Below are 27742 nucleotides of genomic sequence, written 5' to 3' on the forward strand. Positions count from 1 at the left end.
CCTTTGTTTATTGGAGCATTATCTACAATAGCCAAGATATGGAGGCAATCTAAGGGTCCATTGATAGATGAACGGATAAAAATGTGAGATATATACACAATGGGATATTCCCCAGCCATAAAAAAAAAAAAAAAAAGAATAAAATCTTGACATTCACAACAAACTGGATGGATCTATAGAGTATTATGCTAAGACAAAAACCTTATAATTTCACCTATACGTGGACAAATGAGCCAACAACAACAGCAAAAGAGTAACAGACTCATAAATATAGACACCAGAGTAGCGGTTGTGGGAGCACAAATTAGGTAAAGGGGATTAAGAGGCACAGACCTATAAACAAAATGAGTCATAGAGATGTAACCTAGAGCTGAGTCAATAATATTGTAATAACTTTGTATGATGACAGATGGCAATTACACACTGAGCATTTCGTAATGATTATAACTGTTGAATCACTGGTGCACCTGAAACGAATCCGTTATATGTCAAGACTGTACTTCAATTAAAAATGTTTTTAAAAAACACAAAGATTCAAGAAAAAAGAAATAGTTAAAAATAAATAATAGACTACCGAATATGGAAAAAATTTCCTCTTCAGATAAAAGCTGTTTGTACAGTATGACTGGATTGGGGGAGGAAGTGGAATCGGGACTTCTCAGTATTTAATTTTCCCTCATTTTTCGAACTTTAATCGACAAGAAGTTACAATTTGAGTAAACACTCTGAGGGGATATAGATGGAAAATTTAAGGGGGAGGTCATTTTTTTTTTAAGTATTTACATCTTTTGCAACTACTAAACTTGCTATTAAAAACAAGGGCACCTGGGTGGCTCAGTGGGTTCAGCAGCCAACTCTTGCTTTCTGCTGAGGTCTTGATCTAAGTAGTTAGTGGGCCGAGGCCCCGGGTTGGGCTCTGCTTGGGATTCTCTCTCCCTCTCCCTCTCCCTCTGCCCTGCTCTCTCTCTCTCCCAGAATAAATAAACTTTATAAACAGCAGACAAAATGTGGGAGGGTAGACTCTTTGCCAAGTTCTTGTGGGACCGCTCTCACGGAGACGATCACCACCACCTAGGGTCTCGGTATTTCAAAGGTAAGCACAGAAAAACGGTGGGTCCTCCTGCGTCCACAGTCCCGAGATCACTGGATTTAAACACTGATACACCCCCTCCCCCAGAAACAGGGCCGCTGGGGCCCTGCGGACCCAGGGCCCCGGAGGCATCAAACGGCACCGCGTGTGAGTCGGCACAGGCGCGCCGCCCCGAGCCTGAACGTGGGGTGTTACGCCGCTCCCGGGGCCTCAGAACCTCACCATCCACGCACCCGACCCCAGCCCAGCGGGACCTAGCAAGGAGCAGGTAGGGAGTCGGCCGCACGGCCGCAGCCCTCAGGGTCACAGCTCAGGAATTCCCCGCAGGTCTCCCAAGTTGGGAGGCGGGGAGGGGCGGGGCGAAGCCCGTTCTCCAACAAGCCCGGGGATTGGTGGGTGGAGAGGCGTGGGGCGGGGCGACGCCAGCTCCCCTACGAGCTCGGAGGTTGGTGGGCGGGACGGTGGAGGGGCGGGGCGACGCCGGCACTCCGGAAGAGGCCGGGGATTGGTGGGCGGGGCGGCGGGGCGGCGGGAGGCGGTCCCGCGCCGGGGGCGTGACTGGGCACGTGGTACGGAACCGGCGCTGCTGCAGCTGAGGGGGTAAGCGGTCTGGACGGGCCGGGCCGGGCGGTCCTCGGAGGGGGCGGATGGGTCGCGCCTCGGCGTGTGGGAGCAGGGACCGAGGTCCCCGGGGGAGTGGTGGCCGGGAGCCCCGGCTTGGAGAGGCCTGGCCCACCGCCTGGTGCGCGTGGCCAGTAGGGACGGGGAGAGAGGGTACCGCGGTTAAAAGAAGGCCCTCGCGGGGACCCGGCGCGCTGCGGGCGGCGGGCAAGACGCGCAGAAGACCGCCCAGCCACTTCCTCCTGACGAGGCCCCCAAAAAACTCAAGGTTCTCTTTCTCCCCTGGAGCCTTTAGGTCGATGTTGCTGGCGGGCCAGGGCCCGGGGTCAGCGGTCCTTAGGGTCAGACTTTCAGGCGGGTGTGAGGCGGTCGGCTCAGTCTTGCTCTCGGCTTCAATTTCCCCATGTGCAAACTGGGGGTGGTCCTGTCCTCGGGCGGCCCCCCGCGGCATGGGTGGGGTCCCGGACGGTCATCCTCGTGTTGACCCGGTGTCACGAGCTGGAGAACATGAGAGACAAGGACTGGGACACATGTAGGTGTTGCCGGGTGGTTCCTGCTGCCACTAGCTTCATTATTTAAGTGGTGGCACTCCCCGGGAAAGTTAGAGATCCTGGCATTTATTTTGAAAGCATAATATTTTCTCTTGTTCACTCCCACACAGCGCTTTTACCTTCACAAGTGGGGTTCAGCAGGGCATGTCCAAGGGGTCCCATCTTTAATGGTTTCCGTTCTGGATGGGGAAGAGGGGCAGTTTGGGACAGGAACTCCTAGAACTGTGAGCGGGAGCGAGAAAATGGCCCTGGCCTGACCTCCTTTGACCAGATTAGGAATTCAGAGAAGCATTTGCTTTTCAGGCAGCCCTGGTGACTTGGCGTGGAGAGCTGAACAATCTGATCTCTGTTCCGTCTTGGGTAAAAGTGCGACTTAGGCAGATATATCTCTGCCTTAGCTGGAAGGTGGTTGTTCATTTTGACCGCAAAGAATATTAGTGAGGAGATCCCACAGTGAGCTTGGGGTTTCTGGTATTTCATAACCAGGAACCCAAATGAAAAGCACCCAGTGTAGCATATGGTCCTAGATAGCTTCCCAGTTTACGTGATTGGTGACAGATAGATGGAAATTTGACTTATTTATGCTCATGAAATGCCTCTCCAGCATTTGTGGACTGACTTGTGTTTCAGATCAAAGCCTCAGGGACAGCAGTCTTAGGTGGCTGGGAGGTGTGTAAATATTTTATGCGCTGAGAACTACGTAGCTGGAGCTGGGCGTTCTGAAATCATAGAAATCATACAGCACAGCTGGGGCATCTTCCTGTTTGCTAAGCAGCCGCCAGGCCTCATGTTACGGTATAGAGTCACTGCTGTGTTTAGCAATCACTTTGGAATCCTCTACCAAGAAAAAACTACTCTTCGACTGCAGTGTGTCAGTACACAGGCATTTAGAACTACCTGGATGTGACAGGACCTCGTCACTCCTGCTGCATTTCTGAGATATTTGGTGTGACTTGTGATGCTTCCGGCCAGTCTTGCCACTTGATGGAATTTGAAATGTCAGTTGAGGGAAGGAGAGGGAACCGATTTGGAAAGTCCCCAAACCAGAATCCTTTTGTTTCCTGCTCATTCCCATCTTTAGATGGCTGGTCAAATGATTTCCTTTCCCCTGTATGTGTGTGTGTGGCAGAGCAGGATGTGTTGGGTCTCACACATGAGAAGCTGGGTGTTGGAAAATGCACTCTGCTGAGTTCCATGGAAGTTTCTTAATCAGGCCTGTGTGGAGGTTTCACATGTTGCCTTTGACCATTTCTGGGCTCAGATTATCAACTTTTTAAATCGGACTTTCTTTGCCTTGGGTTTTGATTGTTGTGTTGTGGCTTTGTGACAGTAACAGACAGGATGTGACACTTTTGCTGCAGTCTTTGGAGTGATTTTTTTTTTTTATTAATTTTTTTTTTTAACATTTATTTATTTTTGAGACAGAGAGAGACAGAGCATGAACGGGGGAGGGTCAGAGAGAGAGAGGGAGACACAGAATCTGAAACAGGCTCCAGGCTCTGAGCAGTCAGCACAGAGCCCGACGCGGGGCTCGAACTCATATACCGCGAGATCGTGACCTGAGCTGAAGTCGGACGCTCAACCGACTGAGCCACCCAGGCGCCCCTGGAGTGATTATTTTGTCTGTGGTGGTAGGTAGTAAGTGGGAAGTTCAGTGCGTGCTTTAGAGAAAAATCTTAAGTGCTGATAAATCAGTGTTACCGGGAGCTGCCTACTTTTAATTTTCATCAGATTGTCTTCAACTCAGGCCCTTCCTTCAGTTAATTATCTTTTTTGGCCCACAATTTTGTGCACACGTTCCTTCTGAGAAAGGAATTGGGAGATCACCCTGAGCCTCTCACTGCTTGTGTGTGCACTGTAATCACTTCCTGGAGGCCTCGTGATGGCTGCGAGGGTGGAGCAGAACTTTATAGCCTCTTCGACAAGTGCCGTCCTGGCCCACTGCTCAGTCAGACCCATCTACAGGCAGGACGGACAGGTTTTGTTTCCTTCCAGGAACCTGTAAGGTCCACGATTTGGTTGAAAGATGTCGGCCCTCACTACCCTGTTTAAGTATGTTGATGAAAATCAGGATCGCTACATTAAGGTAAGAGAATATTTATTCCAGTAAACATTAAAATTAGGTTTAATCCAGTGGGGCTCAGAGGAACTGTCAAGAAGCAAATATAAGCTATGCCTTTTATTTATTTACTTACTTATTTATTTTGGTTTGTTTATTGAGAGAGAGAGGGAGAGAGAGAGCAAGCATGAGTGGGGGAGGGACAGAGAGAGGGAGAGAGAATCCCAAGCAGGCTCTGCACTGACAGCAAAGAGCCCACCTGACATGGGGCTCGAGCTCATGAGCCATGAGATCATGAGCTGAGCTGAAATCAAGAGTCGGATGCTTAACTGACTGAGCCACCCAGGCACCCCAGAGCCATGCCATTTATATCAAGTATTAAAAATATTATGTAGACACGGGTGCCTGGGGGGCTCAGTCAGTTAAGTGTCCAACTTCAGTTCAGGTCATGATCTCGCAGTTTGTGTGTTCGAACCCTGTGTCGGGCTGACAGCTCCCAGCCTGGAGCCTTCTTCGGATTCTGTGTCTCCCTCTGTCTGCCCCTCCCCTGCTTATGCTCTGTCTCTCAAAAATAAATGTTAAAAAAAATTTTTTTTTTAAAAATTTTGTGTAGACAGAGTGAGACAAATACTATGTGATCTCACATATATGTGGAATCTTAAAAAGTAGAATGTGGAGAAACAAAGTGCGATGGTGGTTTCTGGGAGTTGGGGGGGTGGGAATGGGGAGATATCAGTCAAAGGGATCAAGCTTTCAGTTATGAGATAAGTAGTTCCAGGGACTGAATGTACAGCAGGGTGACTGTAGTTAATAATACTGTGTTCTGTACTGAAAATTTGTTGAGAGATATTCCAGAGTTCTTGACATACACACACACACACACACACACACACACAGAGTTCTTGACATACACACACACACACACACACACACACACAGAGTTCTTGACATACACACACACACACACACACACACACACACACGCACACACACACGCACACACACGGTAACCTAAAATGTATTATTTAGAGGTCTTCTCCTCCACCTTCTCATCACAGTATGCAAGTTACCCTTTAGTGTTTGACAGAGAGTCTTTATATATATATATGTTCGTAGAAGTAGAAGAGCTCATCCGACATTTTTGTGTAAAATCTCTACATGCAAATTCTTGTAGTAGATACAGACTAAAGCACTTTCATTTTTTTTTTTTGCATTTAGTCTGTTTTAAATGATTCAGTAATGTTATAAGTTCATCTGTTTCTTGACATGAATTTAAAGAATTGTGCTTTAAAGTTATTCTTGGAAGACACATTTCAGATGAAATCTGTAGTTCTCATTCTAAAAATTATACTTTAAAGAACTTGGCCGTTGTCAGCGTGGATAATAAGCTGACCTGGACTGTGAAGATGTTGTTTCTGTATGTTTCAGCTTTAATTTTGTTAGACTCGGACATAAACTTACTTAGGGAACTTTGTGCATTTTACATTCATCTCATGCTTAATGGTTAAAAATACACATTCTGACATTTTTCTGCTTTAAGCTGTAGTTCATGAAACAATACAGTTTTTAAAAATCTTAAACGAAAAACCAGTGAGGTAGCTCTTCTCTTTTACATGTAGCCGTCACGTTTAAATGGAGTGGCCACAGGTAGGAAGTCAACTTGGCGTCCTCGAAACCTGGCAAAATCACGACTACCTTTCTTCCTTAAGGGGCACCTTTTCACAGCCCCTTTTTGCTGATCATCCCCAAACAGAAACTCGCGGAATGGGTGGCCATCCAGAGTGTATCTGCGTGGCCCGAGAAGAGAGGTGAAATCAGGCGGATGCTGGAGGTTGCTGCGGCGGACATCAAGCAGCTGGGGGGCTCTGTGGAACTGGCAGATATTGGGAAACAGAAGGTAAGGGGCCGGCACCTGGGAGTTACAGAACCCTGGGGAGCAGGTCTGCCTGAGGGGTTGGTAGGACTCAGCACATTCTTAAGCCATCTTGCTTCAGGTAATCTGCTTGTCTTTAAAACAGACAGGAAAGGCCCGATTTGGGTACTAAACTGTGTGATTCCCTCAGTTGGATTGCGGCAAAGCTTTTGTAACACTCTCTCCAGATGAAGAGAGTGCATTTTCTGCATTTCTCTCCAGATGGCAGAGCTGTTGAGGTTACTTAGAAATACATTAATGTAATGGCCACTCTTAGAAGATAGTGGGGACCCCCCCCCAGCAGAAAGCAGCCTGCATTCAAACCAGGCAGTCACATGCTACCCACGTAGGTGTAGAAGTAACGAAGCTTCCCGCTCACCGCCCTGTGTCCCCTGGCATCCCAGGGGGTAGAAACGGCACTTTTTTAATGACTCGGTTCCTGAAAACGAACACCTTTGTGCCGGGCTGGGGGCCCGGCTGCATTTTCGTCAGGATTCTGACAGATGAAATCGGTTCGTTTTCTTCCTAACTTGAACAAACAGTCTCACTTCATGGAACATTATTCCACTTTTTAGTTTCAGGTGATTTCAAGTCCCATGGTAATGCCATATTTCATAAGTTTGTAATATTCTTTTTTTTTTTTACTTTTTTTTTTAACATTTTATTTATTTTTGCTTTTTTTCTTACATTTATTTATTTAAAAAAAATTTTTTTTTCAACGTTTTTATTTATTTTTGGGACAGAGAGAGACAGAGCATGGATGGGGGAGGGGCAGAGAGAGAGGGAGACACAGAATCGGAAACAGGCTCCAGGCTCTGAGCCATCAGCCCAGAACCTGACGCGGGGCTCGAACTCCCGGACCGCGAGATCGTGACCTGGCCGAAGTCGGACGCTTAAACGACTGCGCCACCCAGGCGCCCCTACATTTATTTATTTTTAATAGACATAGACAGAGCACAAGTGGGGGAGGGGCAGAGAGAGAAGGAGACATAGAATCTGAAGCAGGCTCCGGGCTCCAAGCTGTCAGCACAGAGCCCTTCGTGGGGCTCGAACTCACCAGCCATGAGATGATGACCCAAGCCAAAGTCAGATGCCTAACAGACTGAGCCACCCAGGCACCCCAACATTTTATTTATATTTGAGAGAGAGAGAGAGAGAGAGAGACAGACAGACAGAGCACAAGTGGGGGAGGGGCAGAGAGAGAGAGGGAGACACAGAATCCGAAGCAGGCCCCAGGCTCCGAACTGTCAGCACAGAGCCTGATGCGGGGCTCTAACCCGTGAACCGTGAGATCATGACCTGAGCTGAAGTCAGTTGCTTAACCAACTGAGCCACCCAGGTGCCCCAAAGACGAAGGCTGCATTGGCTGGGAATCGAACCTGGGCTTCCCGCGTGGCAGGCAAGAATTCTACCACTGAACCACCAATGCCCCATTGTAATATTCTTTTATATTGCACAGTGTGACAGGGTTGGCTTTTCTCGGTTCTCTTGCTTAATGATCTAAGTGTCCGGTGGTATCATAATCTTGGGGTTTTGTGTGGACATTCAGCCCCGTCCGGTATTTTCACAAATGGAAGAACCCAGAGGCCCAGATGGGCTGTGTCTCTGCAGGGAACCCGCAGTCAGGTCATGACAAAGGAGATTCGCACGTGGGCCTCCTGATTCCCAGTCCAGTATCGTATCTTTGAGATTTCTTTTGACAACAGATGTAATAGTTGATTTAAGACACACTGCATCTTCCCAGCACTTTTCCCTACTTGTGAGAGGATAAATCAAGTTTCTTTGTGTTATTTTCTTTTAGAAGCATAATTGACCACTCCCTTACCTTTTTTCCCAACATGTTAAAAAAAATCTAGGTGGTGAATACTTTGTAAGGGTTGTTTCATTACAAGATTGATTCTATTTAATGTTGGTGTTACAGCGCATTCCTAAAGAAAGGGTGTCCACAAAACACAAATGACTGCTACGCTCTTGAATTACATAAGACCTGTTTTTATCAAGGAACTGACAGATTGCACCACTGTTAGAAAAGTTCTCCATAGGGGCGCCTGGGTGGCGCAGTCGGTTAAGCGTCCGACTTCAGCCAGGTCACGATCTCGCAGTCCGTGAGTTCGAGCCCCGCATCGGGCTCTGGGCTGATGGCTCGGAGCCTGGAGCCTGTTTCCGATTCTGTGTCTCCCTCTCTCTCTGCCCCTCCCCCGTTCATGCTCTGTCTCTCTCTGTCCCAAAAATAAATAAAAAAAAAGTTGAAAAAAAAAATAAAAAAAAAAAAGAAAAGTTCTCCATAGATTCTGGGGGCTTCTCTCCCCATGAGTCCACCGGGCAGCAGCGTTCCGTTTCTTAGGAAGCCAGGAGGCTTGGGGCAGGTCTGAAGGTGGAGTTGGATGTCTTGCGTACGTGCAGAAGCTGGAGTGGCCCCAGGCTTTTGGGGGAGAGGTGACGTTTGGAGGGAGCCCGGGTCCTAGTGCCAGACCTCAGTGCACGGGTCCCTGGCAGGTGAGGCTTGAGGGCAGGCACGGAGAGTGGGAAGGGCCGACGTGGGGCTCTTTGGCATGGGGCTCACTGCTGAGGCTGGCTCAGGCCACGTCATGTCGGGCCCGTCTGCTGCCTGGGCGGTGGGATGGGAAGGGTGCCTGGCCGGTAGCTGTGGGGGACCTGGTCACCGAGGGCCTGACCTCCAGACAGAAGTGCTCAGGAAATGGAACAGTCATGGTCCCTGAGCAAGAAGTGGCGTGAGGGAAGAAGTGAACAAAGTGCACAGGACGGAATGCAACCCGCTGGGTGCCGGTGCGATGAGCCTGAGGGCTGGGAGCTGGAGCCACGTGGTGGCTGTGGGGCTGGGGCAGGAGTGGGGAGACACGTGCGGTCCTTGTCGGAGGCTTCTGCCCGGGCAGGTTCTCTGGTAGAGGATAACATGGTATCCCCGTAAACCCTGGACTGTGTTTCTCAGCCAGACTTTATTCTTTCACATTCTGGGAAGTTAGGGACATCCCGACAGAGTTTGCAACTTGCAACATGAATTTCGGTATGAATTTATCTATGGGCCCAAATGGCATCCTTGAGAATGGTAAACTATTGAGCATTTCAGCTATACTGAGTAGAAATTTATTTAGAGAAAATCTGTCATTTGAAAGTCATTATTTTTCTGAGGCCAGCTGAGGGCCGGATGCAACTAGTGTCACACGTCACGTGTGACCAGGGTGGTGAGTCTGAGGAACGATTCTTTGCCTCTCGTGGCTGTGGCTGTCCTTCCGTACTGGTGCGTGAACCCTGCCCTGGGGGCGGTTCATGTGGGTAAGTGACCTTGGTTCCCAGGCTGCGCATGGGTACTGCAGGGTCGCCAAGAGTTACGAGTTGAGAGTTGAGTATTTATGAGCGTAGTGCACTGGAAAGACAAAAAGACAAATCGTACAAGAATTCCAGCAGCCTGGCATGGTCCCCAAGGACGTGTCCACTTAGTGCCGTGACTGATACCCTGTCCCCCGTTCTTGCGAGGCTGTGGGACACCGATTAGGCTTGGGAGGGAGCCGAGAGGGGGCTCCAGCTCCCACTGCCCGCGTGAATATGACTTGCTGTGAATTCCGTTCCCTTCTGTCCTGGTCTGCATCCTTTCCTGTGCATAACTGTGACCCACGTGCGGAATTTCAAACCTGTCTCCTGCTTGAAGATGGTAGTAGTTTTCATCCATTATTTTGGAAAATAATGAGCAAAGTTGTATCCCAAGCATGGCCTTCATAATATGTTTTGTCAATATAGACGTTTAAAAAAGTCAGCTTTGAAATATTCACCAAACTCCCTGCGGTTGGTAAACATTATGTGGCCTAAGTACTGTGGATTATGGGAAAGTAATTTGTTGTTAACTGATGCAATTGAACAATGTGTTCTTAAACTCTATAATGAAGGTTGATAAGAACAGATAAAAATTCTCAAGGTACTTTAATGGTATCTCCCATAAGCACCGAATTTTTGAAACAATGGCTGTCCTCTGTTGCTTCCTTCTCGTCTCTTAGCTCCCTGATGGGTCCGAGATACCACTTCCTCCCATTTTACTCGGCAAGCTGGGCTCCGACCCCCAGAAGAAAACCGTGTGTATTTACGGACATCTGGACGTGCAGCCGGCAGCCCTCGAGGACGGCTGGGATAGCGAACCCTTCACCCTGGTGGAACGCGACGGTGAGGGACGCTTTCCTCTAGCAGGGGAAGCATCTGGAGAAGCCTCTCTACTCTCTTGCCTCAGAAAGATAACTTGTTTTCTTTCCAGAGCAAGTCGTGTTCACATCACCTAGCAATTGGGTTCCGGAAGTTTCGCACATGTGCACCAGTCATTGAAACATCAGAAAGCTTACCTGTCCTCGTGGAGAGGAGTATTTGTAGCCTGGGGTCTGTCGGACTTCTTCCCTTGCTGATATTTTCTCAGAAAACGTGTTCTGAATTCAGGCTTGCAGCCCTCAAAAACCTGCAGTCTGATACCTAACCCGGCATGCGGCTGCTTCCCAGGTGTGTTTCAGCAGCTGTGCGCTGGGACAGTAGGGAAGCACTGGTCTTTGCCCAAGCCCTGCCTCCCGTGCAAGGGACATAACAGTCACTCAGTAATAGTCAGTGGGTGCCGCCCCGGCCACGTGCCCACAGGCACTTGACCGTCTTTACCGAGGACCCACCTCAGGCCGGCCTCTTTCTTCCTGTCCCCGTCCGGTATAAAGGTTCTTCGTTCACTCATTCCTGAGCTTCCCTGTCTCCATACTTGGCCATCTCTGGCCAGAGGAAAAAGCCCCTTCATTTGTACCCGGCCCCCTGGGGCAAAGTCCAGACCATCTTTCATCAGAGCCCTTCTCACTGGATGCGTTTAGTTTCTGTTCAGACCTTTTCCCGGCTCAGTGTCAGCCGTGTTCATTACTGTGCACACTTGAGGAACCTTTTCACTTAGAGCAGCGTCTCTGAGGAGACCCAGTGCCGCATGGCCGTCACTATCGCGGTGCAGTTGTGACTTGCTGTTCGGCTTCTCTCGAGCGTCAGACCCACACGTCTGCGGGCCGTTCCGCTTGCCACTGCCCGGAACACAAGTCCGTGTCTTTGCTCTCCGGCCTGCCCTTCCCCCTTGTTTCCTCTGTCACCGTCTCCCCCGCCACACACACCGGAAACCTGGCCAGTCCCTCTGCTTGTGCACGCCCCGGTGCCTGCTGGGCCTTCTCCCCGGCCACCGCTCTTCCCCTGTTGAACACTCTCCCATGGCTTGTTGACGTTGTGGGTCCTGCCCGCCTCTTCTTCCTGCCACGTGATGACCGAAGCATGATGTGTCTGTCCCGACACCTCTCGGGAGACTCCGTGGCTCTTCGGCCTCCCCCACCGTCTCCCCCTCATGGCTCCTCACCTGCGCCACAGGAACACCTGCTTGTGCATCGGCGCTGGCGTGTGAGGCCTCCCACTCAGCCTGTCCCCGGTTCTGACACACAGAGTGGTGTCCTCGGCAGAGTCCCGGGCGTGGGTGAAGCTGCACCAGCTCCTCACCTTGTGGTCAGCTGGTGGTGACCTGTGTCGCCTCGTCGGGGCCGGGGCCTGGAGGGAGGGAGCACGGCGCCTCCGTGCACCTCTGTCCAGCGCATTCTGGCTCGTCGGAGTGATGCAGTCAGTGCTTGTCGTGGGAACAAGGATGCTTTTCAGGAGGGCTCTGCGGCTGTTGTGAAAAGCCGGTTTAGTTGATAAAAAGAAATTCCCAGGGTGGTGATGGCTTGAAGCCTCACGCCGCTTCGGGGTGGTCGCGTTGAACGTGTCCAACATTAAAAGCAAGCCGAGGATGAGGAAGTCAGAGAACTGACTGCTCACCACAGAACAGGCCAGAGAGGGGCTGAGCCTCAGCCCGCCCTCGCTGGGCTGCCATCCTTCCTCTGTCCTGGTCTCCCTGTGCCGAGCTCCACACCGTGTGACAGGGGCAGGAGGAGGGTCTGAGCTTGATTCCCCAGTGTCCGTGGTGGCAGGCAGTGCCCAGCCCAGCCACCTCCCTCTGTAAGGGGTCCCAGGAGCGAGTGTGCAGCGGGGGGGTGGGTCCTGTGACTGATTTCACAGAGGAGAGGCAATACTGTGTCCTCTGGTTTTCCAAGTGATGGCCTGGAGAAGTGAAGAGTAAACATGTTCCTTCCTTTACCAAATGAGGTTGAGGGAGACAGCTCTCTCTCGATGATGGTGCACCGTGGGTCCTACATATGACCACTTTGCCTACCCTTACTGCTGCCCGGTGGTCATGGAAGTAGATTTTAAGTAGCTGGCCGGCTGGTAGTGACCTCCTGGGGCTGGGCCTGCAGTCCACGCCCCGGGTCAGGAGGAACGTGAGCGCTAACTGCTGTGTCTGCGGAAGAAGGGGAGGGGAGCGTGGGGGCGTCCACGTGGCTTGCTCTTAGATCATAGCGAATCCTAATCTAATTTCGGATGGAGACGTGGGGCTTTTGATAGAACGAAAACAGGGCGCCTGGTTTGAAGAGGGGCTGCGTGTGGTGCGCGAAGATGGTATCAGATGAGCTCCAGAAATGCACTTTCTTTTCTATTTCATTGTGATTGTAACTGAATTTGCTGATTGCTGTTCTAGGCAAATTGTATGGGAGAGGCGCAACCGATGATAAGGGGCCGGTGGCCGGCTGGCTGAATGCCCTGGAAGCCTTCCAGAAAACGAATCAGGTACTTGAGCCATGTCTCACTGGCTCCGTCAGAGCGGTACAAAGCAGGGCTGTCTGTTTCTAGAACCGCCTGTGAAGATCGAAGGTCACCCGGATCGGAGAAAGCAAGGTTCCCCAAGACCGCATCAGCAGTTGGATCGGATTTGAGATTATAGGTTGTTTTCCAGCTTTAGGAATTGTTAATGGTTTTACAGTTGTTCAGAGGTCATACTCCTGATGACTCAGCAGGAATCCAGCCAGCACCTGAACTTTGAGTTTTCAGCTGTAGGTTCCATCTCTGAGAGGGCTCACCGACGGGCCGTGACTTGGGCTCCGTGGTCGTGGGCAACCCCTGTCTCTCTCAGGGTGGTTTTTATCTTCCTGAGAAATTTTTAGCTTTTGAAATATATTTCCTTAACTGTGAAATACCTTCTCCTTGTCTAAAGTTTAGAAAAGTAGAGAGGAAAAAGGTCCTAGAATATCAGCTGTCCAAAGTTTTTTGTTTTGTTACTTTTTGATCTTTTCAACTATTTTTAACCTAATGTGGATCAGTGTGTATAGAGCGTTTTTGCGGCTTGGTTTATCCCGTGTCATGATAAAACGAGAACAATGAGAGAAGCATTTTTGTCAGAGGGTAGAATGGTACATCTGGGAAGGGTCTGGGACTCCCTGGTCCAAGGTGTCATTTTGCACAGGAGGGAGCTGAGGCCCAGAGCCTCTGACTGGCTGGGCTCGGGACTGGAAAGGCTCTCCTTCCTCCGGGGTCCTTCGGGATCTGGGGGTGACCGCGGGGAGCGTGGCCGTGTGCGGCTGCCGGAGCAGCGCCACCTGACAGTCGTACCGCCTGCCAACGTCCCAGGAAAGATTTCATTTGAGAGACAGAAGCAGGGGAAGCGAGGTAGCTGGTGCAGAGTGCTGTTTGGGGGCAGTTCGGAACCAGGACTCCACGGATTTGCATCCACGTGGGGCTCTGCCGTTTTGTAGCCTGTGTGACCTTTGGCGGGTCGCGTTGCTTGGAGGCCGCTTCATTTTCCCATCTGTGGAAGGGCCGCCTTCCTCACTGCACAGCGCTGGGGAGACCCGGAAAACCGTAGAGCAGGCGTCAGGGAGGCAACGTCTTACGGTTACCGTCCGCTCTTCGGGGAAAGGGCCTGTCAGCGTGTGGAGAGCGGGGGTCCTAGTGCAGAGCACCTGTGAATGGGAACAGTGCGCGGGTGGTGACTGGTGACTGACGCCGTGGAGACTGGCTTTCTCTGTGTCACGGCCTGTGTCGTAGAGAGAGCAGCTCAGGCTTCCCTGGAGGCGCCTGATTCACGCTGGGTGAGCGCAGACGTCCCCGGGAATAGGAAGTGTGGCCGCACTGTGGCATCCTCGGAAGGAGTCCTCCGTGTGGGGCTGGCTGGGTCCGTGCTTGTCCCCTGACAGCCCGGCACCCGAGGGCGGAGGGTGGCTGCAGGGCACACACAGCCTGCCCGAGTGGTGGGTCTGGGGGAAGTTGAGTATTGGAGATTTGGGATTGCAAAGCGTCCGGTGACTTCGGCCTTTTGTGTCTAAGAAGAACCAGCGCCTGAGAGCTGAATGCCTCCCAGTGCTCGTTTTCCGCCCACAGGAGATCCCGGTTAACGTCCGATTCTGTCTAGAGGGCATGGAGGAGTCGGGCTCGGAAGGCCTGGATGAGCTGATATTTTCGCGGAAGGACACATTCTTTAAAGACGTGGACTACGTGTGCATTTCTGACAACTACTGGCTGGGAAAGAAGAAGCCGTGCATCACATACGGTCTCAGGGGCATTTGCTACTTTTTCATTGAGGTATCGTGTAGAGCTCTACGTGTTTGTGGTGTTTCTTCCCAACCCGTAGGCCCCCCTGCCCTTGCGAAGCCCCCGGGGCGCGGGTCCCAGGAAGGGCGCCATGCGCGTGGTGGAGGAGCACAGAGCCTTCTCGGCGTCTCGTTGTTAACGCGACACGACTTGGCGCTTCTCCGGGCGCGGACGGCGCTCGCAAGGCCGTTTCACCCAACTTGCAGCTAGGGGGTGTTTGCAGGATCGCCTCGGAGCAGTCGAGGAGAGATAACTGGTAGCTCGTTTAGGAAGATTGGCTCGTGCAAAGCATTTTTCAAAGACTTTGAATCAAAGTCAAGATGTCCCCTCAGGCCCTGCCTGGAACGGAGGTCTTGAGGGAACTGGGTCGTTTCACTAGACGCCGAAGCCGCCGGGCGCAGGGGCGGGGCGGGCAGCTGAGCCCGGGTCCCATCCGCGGATGGATGAGCTGCCTGGCGCGCGGGGTGAACGGGTTGGTTCCCGTGAGGGAGTGCTTTGTGGGCCGAAGATGCCAGAGCGGCCATCACTGCTGCCCTGAGCGCTCGGTCTCCCCGGCCTGCTTCACGGGTGGCCGGAGCAAGGACCCTCTGGCCGACAGCCAGATGCTGCCACCTCACCGCTTTACAGGTGTGGAGGCGCGGGCCTGGCGAGGCCTGAAACCTGCCCCTGCCCGCACGTTAGTGGGGGTGGGGTGGGGGGGGGTGCGGCGGGCGGGGTCTGGGCGGGGTCTGGTCCCGGGTCCTCAGGCTCAAGGGCCTTGCCGCTGCTGTTCGTGTTGGTGTTCCCTGTCAGCAGAAAGGCGCGGGGTCCCTGCGAAGCCTCGGGGGAGGGCTCTGGGTGCTCAGGGAGCTGGCCGGCGGCGCTCCCCCCACCCGTGGCCAACGTGGCCCGGAGTGGTGTCATTTGGGAAATGCCTTGCTTTGCTCCTGGAGGGAGCAGGTCGCAGTCTTGAAAACTGTCGGGTCTCGTGACTGTCGCGTGCTGAGGATGAGCTCCCACCGAGCCGCAAGTGGAGGGGTCTCTTGTGTCCGTGCAGGTGGAGTGCAGCGACAGAGACCTGCATTCTGGCGTGTACGGAGGCTCGGTGCACGAGGCCATGACAGATCTCATCTTGCTGATGGGTGAGCACGCTTCCCGCCACTCCCTGCTGACGTGGGAGAGAAGTTGGAGGGGCCTTGTTTCCAGGCTGTCCCCCGCATTTGGTGCTTGTCACCACCCTTTGTGGTCCACTTTCCTCTCTTTCCCTCTTGCTCCCTCCCGCTGCTCCCTGTTCCTTTAAAAGATGGACACGCTTCATTTCTGCTGCTGTCTCCCTTGACCCCCTCCAGTGTTGCCTGCCTGGCCCCTGAGACCCGACTGGGGCAGACCCTGGCTTCGCCAAGCCCTGTGGGAGCCGTGCCTTAGGATCACTTGACCATCCTTCCGCTGGACATGGCTGTGTTTCCCGCCCCTCGGAGGGCACCCCCTCAGCGTGTTTTATACCTTAGCGGCCCAGCAAGGGCTCCTGTGCTCTCAGCTCTGTGGGAACGGGGAGCGAGGCCCAGCCCAGTCCCGGTGTCCTGCCGGTTTGAGGCTGGATGTGGCTTTGCCTCACCCATGATTCGGTTAAGTTCTGTCTCCTTCCCTGTCAGCCTCTCCTTCCTGGGACTAGAGTCTACTCTGTTCTACTTGTCTTCCTCCTCCTTTTTTATATAAATTTTTTTTTAAGTTTTTAAATTTATTTGGAGAGGGAGAGACAGAGCGTGAGCAGGGGAGGGGTGGAGGGAGAAGGGGAGAGAGGGAGAATCCTAAACAGGTTCTGAGCTGTCAGCGCAGAGCCTAACGTGGGGCTCGACCTCACAAACCATGAGATCAGACCTGAGCTGAAGCCCAGAGTCGGACATTCACCCGCCTGAGCCACCCAGGCGCCCCTGCTTGTCTTCCTCCTTAGCTTGGGAGCAGCTAGTTTCTTGTGGAACATGTATTAAAAAAGAACTGTTGGCTAGCGTAGTGGCTTTTACGGGGAGCCTGCTGGAGGCAGTCTGCTCCGTGTGTATCCTGGTCTGTGACTGTGGACACGTCACCTGCCCTTCGGCGTCTCGGTGTCCTTGCGTTAAAATGGGAAGGTGATGCTGCTCACCTCACTGCGTTGTTGAGCTATTTGAACTATCGATGATCACACGTGCCTAGATGGTGCTTGAGCGCTCCCTCACACGTGCCCGGAAGACGGTCCTCCTCGGCCCGTGGCTGGGCGGACAGACTCCCGCGGCGAGCACCGCCCTGTGGGAGCTGCCTGCCTGCCCGCCGAGCGCTCCTCCTCTGTGTGCCCTTCCAGGCTCTCTGATGGACAAGAAGGGAAAGATCCTCATCCCAGGCATCAGTGAGGCGGTGGCCCCCGTGACCGAGGAGGAGCTGGCACTCTACGACAAGATCGACTTTGACCTGGACGAGTACACCAGGGACGTGGGGGCAGAGACTCTGCTGCACGGATGCAAGGTGCTGCCCCCCACCCCCCACCGCCTCAGCCCATCCATCCGCAAGGCCTCCCGACATGCCCTGCCCAGGGGACCCCGGTGGGAAGGAGCCCGAGGTGCTGGCAAAGACCTGGACAGGTTCTTGTGTCCTGGAGCCCTCGGTTGGTGCAGATGCTGGAAAGCGGCACATTTTCGGGCTTGGAATTAGGAGGTTTTTAAAAAAGTCACACGATGGCTTTTGACGACTTAGGAGCTAGAGAATGTGCACGGAGAACACATAGTGGCAGGGCTTTTGCCTTATTTGCATTTGTTGGATAATTTTTACCTCTGGGCCCAGGGATGACCCAAGGCATACCTGATAGCCGGGTGCCATGGTGGAAACTGTTTGCACAGAATGGTCACTTAACTCTTAGGAGAAAAACCGTGTTACCGTGTTTCTTCTTCTTAGTCGGGGTACATCTGATTTAGCCAACGTGAGTTGGACTGCAGCAACGGACCCCGGGTTGCACGAGGAGTGTGGCCAGGCTCAGCCCATGAGTTTCACCTCTCCAGGAGACAGATGGGTGAGGGAGCGTGAAAGGGTGTGGAGGCCACTCCGAGGTCTGCAGCGCAGTGCACCTGGGAGGGGTGAGGCCCGAGGGGTGAGCGGCAGAGCAGGGCATGAGCGAGGCAAGCTGTCGGGGGGGAGGGCTGGCCAGAGGAGGACGGAGAAGGCCGGGCGAGCAGGCCTGTGATGCGCTGAGGAGCTCACGTGCTCTCCAGGAAGATGACGGATGCGGTGGTTTTGGGCAGAGTACAGGCTGATCAGACCTCACTTGAGGGCAGGCTGGCAGAGGCTCTATGGGTTTGGAGCTGGGGCCGTGGGGTGGGGAGACCAGTCGTGCTGCTGCAGGGGGGAGCCTGCAGCTGGTGTCGTGGGGACGGGAGGGGCGCAGAGGCACCTTGGGCACAGGCACCCCAGAGTCAGTGGGTCAGAGCGGAGGCGGGGCAGCTGGCGGTTGGGTCCTGAGGCCAGGGGACATTAGTCTGGGGGGGTGGGGGAGAGCCTGGAAAAGTGGGGCTCTGAGCAGATTTCTGTTTCCTCCTGCCGCCTTCCGGTTAGGGTCTGTGTTTATGAAAGCAGTCTGCCTTAGGGCCAGGTATCATCTGGTCACAGACAAGAAGTCCACGCATTAGGTGGCTGTCACTGAGGAGCCCCGGGGACCCTGTCAGGTTCCTCTCTGCCAGGTGCTTGTTCAGGTGGCTGCGTGTCTGTGGTACCCGTCATACGTTTGGGAGATGGGGGCTGCTTTGTGCCAGTCCCCTTGGCAGAGGGACGATGTTTGTCTGTGGTCACTGGGCCCAGCAGACAGTGGACGGTCCTGGCTTTGCTCTCCAGTAGGAACCATGGCTGCATTCTGTGCCCTGTGGGCCCAGGGCCTCGGGGCTCACAGATGGCCTGCGTCGTGCTGCCCTCTTCCTCCCGGTTCCTGATGCTTCTGATGTCTGTGGGACTACGGCTTACCCCTGCATTCTGCGGGGCTGGCGGGAACCCCGTGGCTCTTCTAGTCTGCAGCAGCATAGAGCCACGAGGAGGCATGGAGATGCCACCCTCGAGGCCGTTCAGAGTGGCACAGTCCCCTTGTGCTGTGTCACAGCGGGTACCAGAGCGCACTGGGGCGGGCTCATCCGTCAGCCCTCTAGGGTCTGTACCTCCCGCCTGTGATTGTGCCCACCCCGGGCTGGCCAGTGACTACGGGCGACTTCCAGATGACATTGGCGTTTCCTTCGTAAGTAGGCAGTGCTGTCACCTGCCCCACTTTGCTGTTTTTGCAGAAAGACATCCTGATGCACAGATGGCGGTACCCGTCCCTCTCCCTCCACGGGATCGAAGGCGCCTTTTCTGGGTCGGGGGCCAAGACTGTGATCCCTAGGAAAGTGGTGGGCAAGTTCTCCATCAGGCTCGTGCCGAACATGACTCCTGAAGTTGTGAGCGAGCAGGCATGTGAGGGAGCTGGGACGCCGGGAGGGGGGCTTCTGCCTCCGTGGAGACTCCGGGGGTGAAGATTCCCAGTAGGGCACTGAGCAGCTAAAGATACAAACTCCAGACCCACACTTCCTGCTTCTTGACTCTTGCCAACTCTGTAATTACTGAATAAGCAGTTCAGAAACTGATGAAAGATTAAAGGCCATATAAAAAGCCTCACATGTGACCTTTGTCACTGCTGAGGCATGCTAAAACCTGACCTCTGACCTCCTCCTAAGGCTTCAGATCCGATGCTGACTGGGCCGAGTATGTTGGGTGAGGGATCCGCAGGAGCTGTGTCTGGGCTGTGGTGAGGAGCGGAAGGGCAAGATTCTGGAAGGGGAGAATTCCAGAGGGGGCAGATTTGGGGAGTAGTGGCCCCACCTCATCCAGGAAGATTTCCTGCAGGTAACTGAGGACTGAGATTGCCATCGGGTGTTCCGCGGTCTCCACTTTTGGTCTAGATGTGATTATTATCATAAAGCAAACCAAGAGACTTCGTAAAGCCTTGATTGAAGTGTTATCATTTGGGAACATCTATGTAAAGGGTGAATTGCTTGAAATTAAAGCTTACCTTTTACCTTCAAATGGCTGGGTTTTGTTTCTTGATAAAATCCATTTTTTGTTATCGCAGTTATGCTCAGCATTTAGCAGCAGAAAATGAGACCCACTCTGGCTCTTCGTAGACTAGTAGAGTCTGCAGGCTCTAGCACTGTAGACGTGTGCTAGGCTTGTGTAGACTAGCTGTGGACCTCTGTAGGCTTGTCATCGGCCCATCGTAGACTCACTGTAGACCACTGTAGAATAAATCTCTAGCACTGGATCAGACGCCAGGCTAATAGTACATTGTGTCTCTCATTTGTGGTTCAGGTTACTAGCTACCTGACAAAGAAATTTGCTGAACTGCACAGCCCCAACAAGTTCAAGGTGTACATGGGCCACGGTGGGAAACCCTGGGTGTCGGACTTCAATCACCCTCATTACATGGCTGGGAGAAGAGCCCTGAAAACAGGTCAGACTTCTCTCTGGGGACGCAAGCAAGGGCCCCGAGGGGAGGCCGTGTGTGGGCGGGGCCCTGCCACCAGCCGACCTTGAGAGCCAGGCTGCTGGCTGCAGGCCACACACAGGGTCCGGACCCTGCATCTGCGGCGGGCGCCCTGCCTCACCATCTCTCCTTCTTTCTCCCCCAGTGTTTGGTGTCGAGCCGGACTTGACCAGGGAAGGTGGCAGTATTCCTGTGACTTTGACCTTTCAGGAAGCCACAGGGAAGAATGTTATGCTGCTGCCTGTGGGCTCAGCCGATGATGGCGCCCACTCCCAGAACGAGAAACTCAACAGGTGAGGCTCTGGGTCCTCGTCCTGAACCTGGGTTCGTGTCCTCATGGCTGCCTCCTCGCTCCCCGCCTCCTCCTGTCCTGTAGCAGAGCAGGAGGGGGCGGTTTCTATGGCCCCCCGCCTGCAGGGGAGTGAACACTTTGGGGGAGAGGCGGGGGGGGGTGCTCCTGGAGGTGGTGGGTCTTCCCCAGGAGGCTCAGCCGGTGGTGTGTGTTGATCTCAGGACTTCATCTCTGGCTCCTAAAGAACCTCCGCCCTTTTCCTGTTTGGAAAATCCCAGTGTCGTTGCCGGCTGTGCTCCTGAGCCCCTTTTATGTGTCCCTGGCTTATGCAGATGTGCCGGGGGCTCTTTTAACCAACAGGGATGGAAGGTGGTCTCTGGGTTAGTGGCAGTGAGGAGCGCTCCAGGCAGGGATGACCCGTGGGCATTTCGGGGTAACGGGGGTGGGCTAGTCAGGGGCGAAAACAGAGGCGAGACCCTGCTCGGAGGGCAGAAGGAGGGGCCAGAGACCTGGGTGTCAGGGCACAAGTTGGAAGCCTCTTATCCAACACACAAAAGGAGGAGCTGTGATCAAAATAAGGCTTTTCTTATCAAGTCCTGGGTGAGGCCCCCTATACTCTGTGAGGCCGGGCCAGGACTGGTCCCTAGAGGAGCGGTTGGACTGGACCCTGCACTCGAGAACCAGGTTCTAGAGGCCAGCGGAACTAAAAACCAGGGCAGGACGGTGGGCGTCCCAGAAAATGCCGTGTGCACGCCTGGACCTCTGGACACCAGCCGACACGATGGCTTGTTCTTCTCCGTTAGGCTTAACTACATAGAAGGAACCAAGATGCTGGCTGCGTACCTGTATGAGGTGTCTCAGCTGGAGAAGTGAGACGGCCCGTCTTCCCCGGAGCACTGCCGGAGGAGTCCCGCCCTCTGCCCCCGCCCCGTGCTCTCTTCTGATCGCTGAGGAGAGCAAAGCCCGTCTCTCTCCTTTCCCTCTTGTCGGTAACAGACTGGATGACAGCTGAGTTCTCAGAGGTGGTCAGTGTGAGGGGCTCTGGAAAATAGCCAAGATCTGAAAGCACACGTTCTGTGGGAGGTTCTGGTTGGCATCCAGTTGGGCTGAACAGAGGTCTGGGTGCTTTCTGTCCCATCTCTGCTTCCTGACTCAGGCTCGTGCGCACTCAGGATATTAATCGGGGGGCCACCCTTTCTGATCCCTCACTGTTGTGCGGTTCTGTCCTTTCTCGAGACCTTAAACCGTGACTAGTGTTTCCTGTCTTCTCTTCATTATGATTCCTCAAACCTAAGCCTAAGTGGAATGATTCGTTGTTCTCAGTATGTGCTGCTAAATAAAAAGTAAAAATGAAGCGTCTGGGAGAGTCCCTGCCCCTGCCCTCACTGGCAGAGCACGCCGTCCTATGCAGGGGGTGTGGGTGGCTATGTGGGCTCATGGTGGGGGGAGGGGCTCCTCGCCCACCCACACGAGGAGAGCGGACTGGTGACACCAGATGTGGTTCGTTGAGCCCCGCGGCCTCTCTCACCCTCACTCCTTGGGTTCTCCTCCGCAGAGCCCTCGGGTCTGGGTTCCCCCCTGTTCACCTTCCCCCGGCCCATCCATACCCCTTTGTGAGGCTCGTCCGAGGACAGACTCTGAGGCCACTCACTCACCGTGGACACTTGTGCGGCTCGGCCCTCTGAGCCACCTCGCTCCGGGCCTTTGCGCTTTAGCTCTGGTTTCTAGTCGGGGGGTAGAGCCCCATGTGGTGCGGAGGGGATGGCGTTCATCAGTGAGCATTCCAGAAGTTGTTCTGCATCTGGGGAGGCCTCCGAACTGCAGAAATCAAAGCTTGTCCGTACTGTCTTACTCCACCAACAAAAACACAACCGCCTGGCTGGTCTCCCGTAGAAAAAGCTAGCACTTACAGGGCCACATCCTTGACCCGGAAGGCCACGAGCTGAGAGGAGCTCCTCAGACCTGAACCTGAAGGGACTGGAGCGTCTCCGCGTAACGGAGGGAAGGTCAAGTTCGGTCTGCCCGTTCCTTGCGGTAACAGTGTCAGGAGAAGATGACAGACGTGTCAGAATCCTTACCACGTGTATTAGTGAGGACATAGGCCGGGCAACTGGGACCGGAGGCTTCGCCACGACGACCGTGTCCACGTTTGTCCTCGTAAGGTCTGCACGGGTAGGCCGGGCTGCTGGCAGCTCTTCTGTCACTGGGGGCCCGCTTCCCGCTGCTCTGTCCCGTCACGGCCCCTGGTGGCTGCTCCGGTGCCCCCCGCACTTCAGCCTGGGCTTTCAGGCACAATCCAGAGTTCGCCCGTGTTCCTTCCACGTGCCTCTGACTCTCGGGAGGGGTCACGTGGCCACTTGTAACTGCACCAGGGCCAGGAAATGTGCCTGCTGAAATTCCCGTCACTCCGTAGGTGTGCCATCACATTTGTCCCAAGGAAATCAGAAAAATAGACTGCGTGGCATCAGATAGAGGAAGGATCCGTGGGGCACACTTTGTTAACTCAGTTTTCTGAGGGGACTTTAACATCTGCATCAGTCCCTGCGGCTTCAGGGAGCCTGCTGTGTGGGGATCAGGAAGCAAGCCTCATCCAACGTTGTTCACGCCTTCCTTTCTTTTCCTTTCCACCGTTTCCCATCAACACGTGACTGTGGGCCGACTCGGACAGTCAGTGGAGCCTGGTACCGTCCGTGACCAACCAGGTTCACAGTCAGCATCATAAATCACCTGCGTCTAGGAGAACCTGTCAATCTGTCGTAAGACAACAGCCCCTATATGGAGTGATGCATAGAAAGATGGTTTGCAGAATTCCACTGACCTGTGTTTGAAATGGCCTTGGTGGACAGGCTGCTTCAATGTGCAGCTTGAACAGTTATTTAGTAAGAAGAGAAGTTCCTTGGAGTAACAGATGGTCATGGCCAAAGCCTGCTTGAAAGGGAACAGTGTGGACGTTGAGCCAGATGTGTGGTGCAGATGGTCCTGTGGCCCCAACCGTGCGTGGGGAGAGATCAGGGACCAACCTTGACCAGGACAACCCTTGGAGATTTGGATTCACAGTCTGGTGTGTTTGGAAAGATCTCTCAGGGCGCCTGGGTGGCTCAGTTGGTTAAGCGTCCAACTTCGACTCAGGTCATGATCTCACGGTCCGTGAATGTGAGCCCCATATCAGGCTCTGTGCTGACAGCTCAGAGCCTGGAGCCTGCTTTGGATTCTGTGTCTCCCTTTCTCTTTGCCCCTCCCTTGCTCACGCTCTGTCTTTCTCTCTCAAAAATAAATAAACATTAAAAAAATAAAAAGAAAGATCTCTTGAGGTGGTTTGGAGACATAGCCTGTTAGCGGTTGAATTGTGTCCCCCTGCAAAATTCTTACAGTGGAGTCCTAATTCCCATTACCTCAGAACTTGACCTTATTAGGAAATAGGGTCTTCGCAGATGCAATCAATTATGACAAGGCCATACTGGAGTAGGTGGGCCCTAATCCCATGGGACTGATGACCTTATGAAAGAGGGACATTTGAACACATACACGCACACAGGGAGAAGGGCGTGTGCAGGTAAGGGCAGAGATTGGGTGATGTGTTTGCAAGATGAGGAACACCAGCCACCAGCAAGGAGCAGAAGCTGAGAGGCCGGGAAGATTTTCTCCCTTCCAGCCCTTAGAAGGAACCAACTGTGCCCACACCTTGATCTTGGACTCCCAGCCTCTGGGACTGGGGGAGAACAGGTTTCTCTTGTTGCATCCACCGGCCTATGGAACCTCCTTGTGACAGCCCGAGCAGGCTACCTCGGGGCCCGCGATGCTGGTCTAGCTCATACGTAACATTCCTCCTGAGGGCCCGTGATGACAGAGCAGGGGCTCCCATACCTGCCCAACGTCGTAGGATGTGTTCCCTGCCTCTGTGTCAGCTCTGCTGGCCTTGGGTACACGCACTTGCTCCCGCTCACAGGTCAGCCCCTCCACACGTACGCAGTGAAGCACCTGTTTTGTCACGCAGCCTGAGCTGCCCTGATGGCCTTCAGGAACGTCAGATGACTTCCGGGCCCCTACTTCATCCCTTTATCTGTGCGCATGAGATGCCTTGTTCCTTCCTCTGCCTTCAGATTGAATGAATATCTCCGAAGCACCTTTGTTTTCCAAATGTGAATCGGCCCACTATGCCAGCCTTGTCTTTTATGCGGGTGGCGGTGGGAGCACAGCCAGGCAGTTTGCAGAGAGATCTCTAGTTTGGTTAGCTGAGGGCCTTGATGAGACCTTCTCTTCCCCTTTCCTTTGAGGTCCAGGGGAATTTCTAGAGGCTGCGGAACTCCAGCCCAGTGGATCCCAAACTAGGAAGAATGGAGAGTAGACCTCCGACATCCGGAGTCTAGGGGACAGGGTGCCGGACTGCGTTTGTCTAAGGAGAGCGTGCGCCGTGCTGGTGTGCCAGGTGGGCAGGGCAGATGCCCGGGTGGCCCTTGAGATGAGCCACTTCAGGTGTGCTAGATGCTCATCGTCTCCACCTGACAGAGGTGAGATCTGCAGGATTTTCCAGTAGTTTCTGCAGTGCCTGGAATGCAGTTGTGCTGCGTGAGTGGTGGAGTCGGGTGTGGACTTGAGGCCCCCACGGCTGCTCCGAGCGGGTGAGCTATGACATACAACAGCGTGCTTGTCCATATTCGCTTTTTCTTCCACAAAAACCAATATTCGTAATAACACCACAGAGCAGAACTTCTGTTGAATGCAGAAAGCAAGGTACAACTTCGAGGGAGGGTGTGGACAATCCTCACCAAACCCTGACATTTGGTGACATCTGGTGACATTTCTCACCAAACCCTGAACTCTCCCGCACCCCACCAACATTCGTGTGCATAGTTTTGGGGCGGAGGCCCAGGAATCTGCATTTCAGGTGGTAATTCAGTGATTTTTGGTACATTCACAGATATGTGCAAACATCACCACAGCTGATTTTAGGATATTTTCATGACCTCATAAAAGAAATCCTGTACCCTTATCAATCTCTTCCTATTCCCCAATGCCCACCTCCAGCCCCAAGGAACCCTTCGTCTATTCACATCTCTTCTAGGGCTCCCTGTGGTGCAGGCAGTCAGCTACTTAACAAGAAGCATTTCTAAGGAAAGAAAAGTTTATGATTAGGACAAACTCCAGACTCTGTTTTTTAGTCTAGAGGGAGATCAGTTGAGATTTTTCTGGATGTTGGGTTTGGAGCATCTTTAGATGGTGGAGTGGGTGTGAGTCTAGTGAATTCCTGCTTTGTGGTTGGTGTGACCGGTGATGGCATTGGGTGTTCTGATGAAGTTCCTGAGTGGTCCACCCGGCAGCAGACAAGAAAAGCTGTCCATATATGAACCGGTGTAGTGATTTCTCTGAGGTTTGTACCAAGTTGTCCAGCTTCAGTTTCTAGGGCGTTGGGAAGAAAGGGAAGTTTTCCTTTTTAGCAATTCCAAGTCAGAAGGGTGGGAGAAAATTGGAAACATTAGTTTGGAGAGTTGCCGCCAGCTATTGGAGGAAACTGAAAAATTCAGGGCCCAGCCTAGTTTATAGGTGGATAACAGAACCTCAAAGACAATGACTAGGTCTAGGATCTGATAATGAATGTGTTGCAGTTCTGTACTGAAACACAATATTCTCTCTACAGTCACCCCCATTTCAGTCAAATGTGATCACAGTAGGATTAATGTGTTTGTAAAGTGAGTCTAGTCCCATTACACTTGGCCTGATAATTTACGTAAGTGCAACAAGAATACTGACTGGTCACATAGGCTCTTTTTAAGTCTGCTTTACCAGAACTTTCAATAAAGAATCTCAGATTAGACTTTTGAAGTCTCTCTAGACCGGGAAGCTAAGCCAAGGACTTGTCATCATTCTTTGCCTGTAATACCAACAGATCTGGGTGAATTCCTCTCTCCTGTGGTCCCCAATATATATTCTTATTAATTAATTTTTTTATTGAATTATAATTAACATACGGTGTTATTTTCAGGTCTACAACATAGTGATTCCCCAGTTCTAGACGTTACTCGTCGCTCATCATAAGTGTGGTCACCAGACAACATTATCACGGTAATATTGGCTATATTCCCCATGCTGTACTTTTTCAGCTCTGTCACTTACTTATTTTGTGCCTGGAAGTTTTTACCTCTTAATCCTCTTTATTTCACCTACCCCCTCCCAGCCTCTGGCAGCCACGAGTTCTCTGATTTTTAAGACTCTGTTTGTGCCTTTGTTCTACTTTTTAGATCCCACATGTAAGTGAAATCACATGGCGCTCGTATCTTAAGTTTCCTAAAATCTGCCAGAAAATATCCCTCCTTACTTACGTGTAAGGCTGGAAACCCTGTAAGCAAGGTACCAGGCTGGTTTTGGGGGGGCTTTATTGGTTAGATAAAGTCGACTTTAGTTCCTTAAAAGTGGTCATATCTGATTCTATATGCATATTATTCTCCAGTATGACATTCCAGTCAAGGCTTTGGTAATCAATGTTTTAAATTATATTTTCTTATAAGGACAACGCATTACTATTTAACATATGAGTTTGCATATATATATATATGTATTATATAGAAATATTATATACATTGCATATGTATATATATATATATGTGTGTGTGTGTGTGTGTGTGTGTATACAATTAAATTATATTGCCATGGAAATAAGAACACTCAATAAGAGTTTACAGATTCCAGAGGGATCAGGCAGGGAGAAAAGCATAAATGTTTTAATTCCTGTTTACAAAGATAATTTATCAGATTACTGTAAGTTATAGATAGCTTAAGAAGAGAAAAAAGGGGGCGCCTGGGTGGCTCAGTCAGTTAAGCATTCAACTTTGGCTCAGGTCACGATCTCACGGTTCGTGAGTTCGAGCCCCCTAGGTTGGGCTCTGTGCTGACAGCTCAGAGCCTGGAGCCTGCTTCGGATTCTATGTCTCCTTCTCACTCTGCCCCTCCCCTGCTCATGCTCTGTCTCTCTATCTCAAAAATAAATAAAACATTAAAAAAAAACTTTTTTTAAGGAGAAAAAAGGGCTTCCTTAAATCTTAAAGGACCCAGTGATATTTCAAACAACAAGTTTAAAAAATGACTATCATCATCATCGGTTTGTTGAGACCCATGTAGTTAACTTTTTGTTTTGCTTGATTCTGGGTTAGAGGTTTTGTGACCGCATCAGCCTTCTCTTATTCTGGAAATCCTTGCGCAGTCACGTGGCAGGGTCTCAGAGTGAGACAGCAACTTGTCTGAGGATGACAGAGACTT

The 27742-nt window shown here is 52.4% G+C and overlaps 1 protein-coding gene and 1 non-coding gene across 4 annotated transcripts; one reads left to right on the top strand and one right to left on the bottom strand.

Annotated features, from left to right (window-relative positions):
* The first annotated feature begins 1590 nt into the window (after positions 1-1590).
* On the top strand, positions 1591-21845 carry CNDP2 (carnosine dipeptidase 2). 3 transcript variants are annotated; one of them, XM_043559090.1, is made up of 12 exons: positions 1591-1690; positions 4258-4348; positions 6075-6218; positions 10244-10406; positions 12811-12899; positions 14487-14687; positions 15733-15817; positions 17011-17171; positions 18965-19129; positions 20025-20166; positions 20345-20492; positions 21295-21845. In XM_043559090.1, exons 2-12 carry the CDS (start codon positions 4289-4291, stop codon positions 21362-21364), a joined length of 1428 nt encoding a protein of 475 aa, XP_043415025.1. In that variant the 5' UTR covers positions 1591-1690; positions 4258-4288; the 3' UTR covers positions 21365-21845. The 3 variants fall into 3 exon arrangements, with proteins under 3 accessions (XP_043415025.1, XP_043415026.1, XP_043415027.1); XM_043559092.1 differs by lacking the exon at positions 1591-1690 and adding an exon at positions 1962-1979; XM_043559091.1 differs by having other exon boundaries at positions 1676-4348.
* Positions 7592-7662, bottom strand: TRNAG-GCC. Its single transcript has one exon. It is a non-coding gene; the product is annotated as a tRNA-Gly (tRNA).
* Positions 21846-27742: the final 5897 nt, after the last annotated feature.

Source organism: Prionailurus bengalensis, chromosome D3, assembly GCF_016509475.1.
Source record: "Prionailurus bengalensis isolate Pbe53 chromosome D3, Fcat_Pben_1.1_paternal_pri, whole genome shotgun sequence".
Taxonomy (NCBI): domain Eukaryota; kingdom Metazoa; phylum Chordata; class Mammalia; order Carnivora; family Felidae; genus Prionailurus; species Prionailurus bengalensis.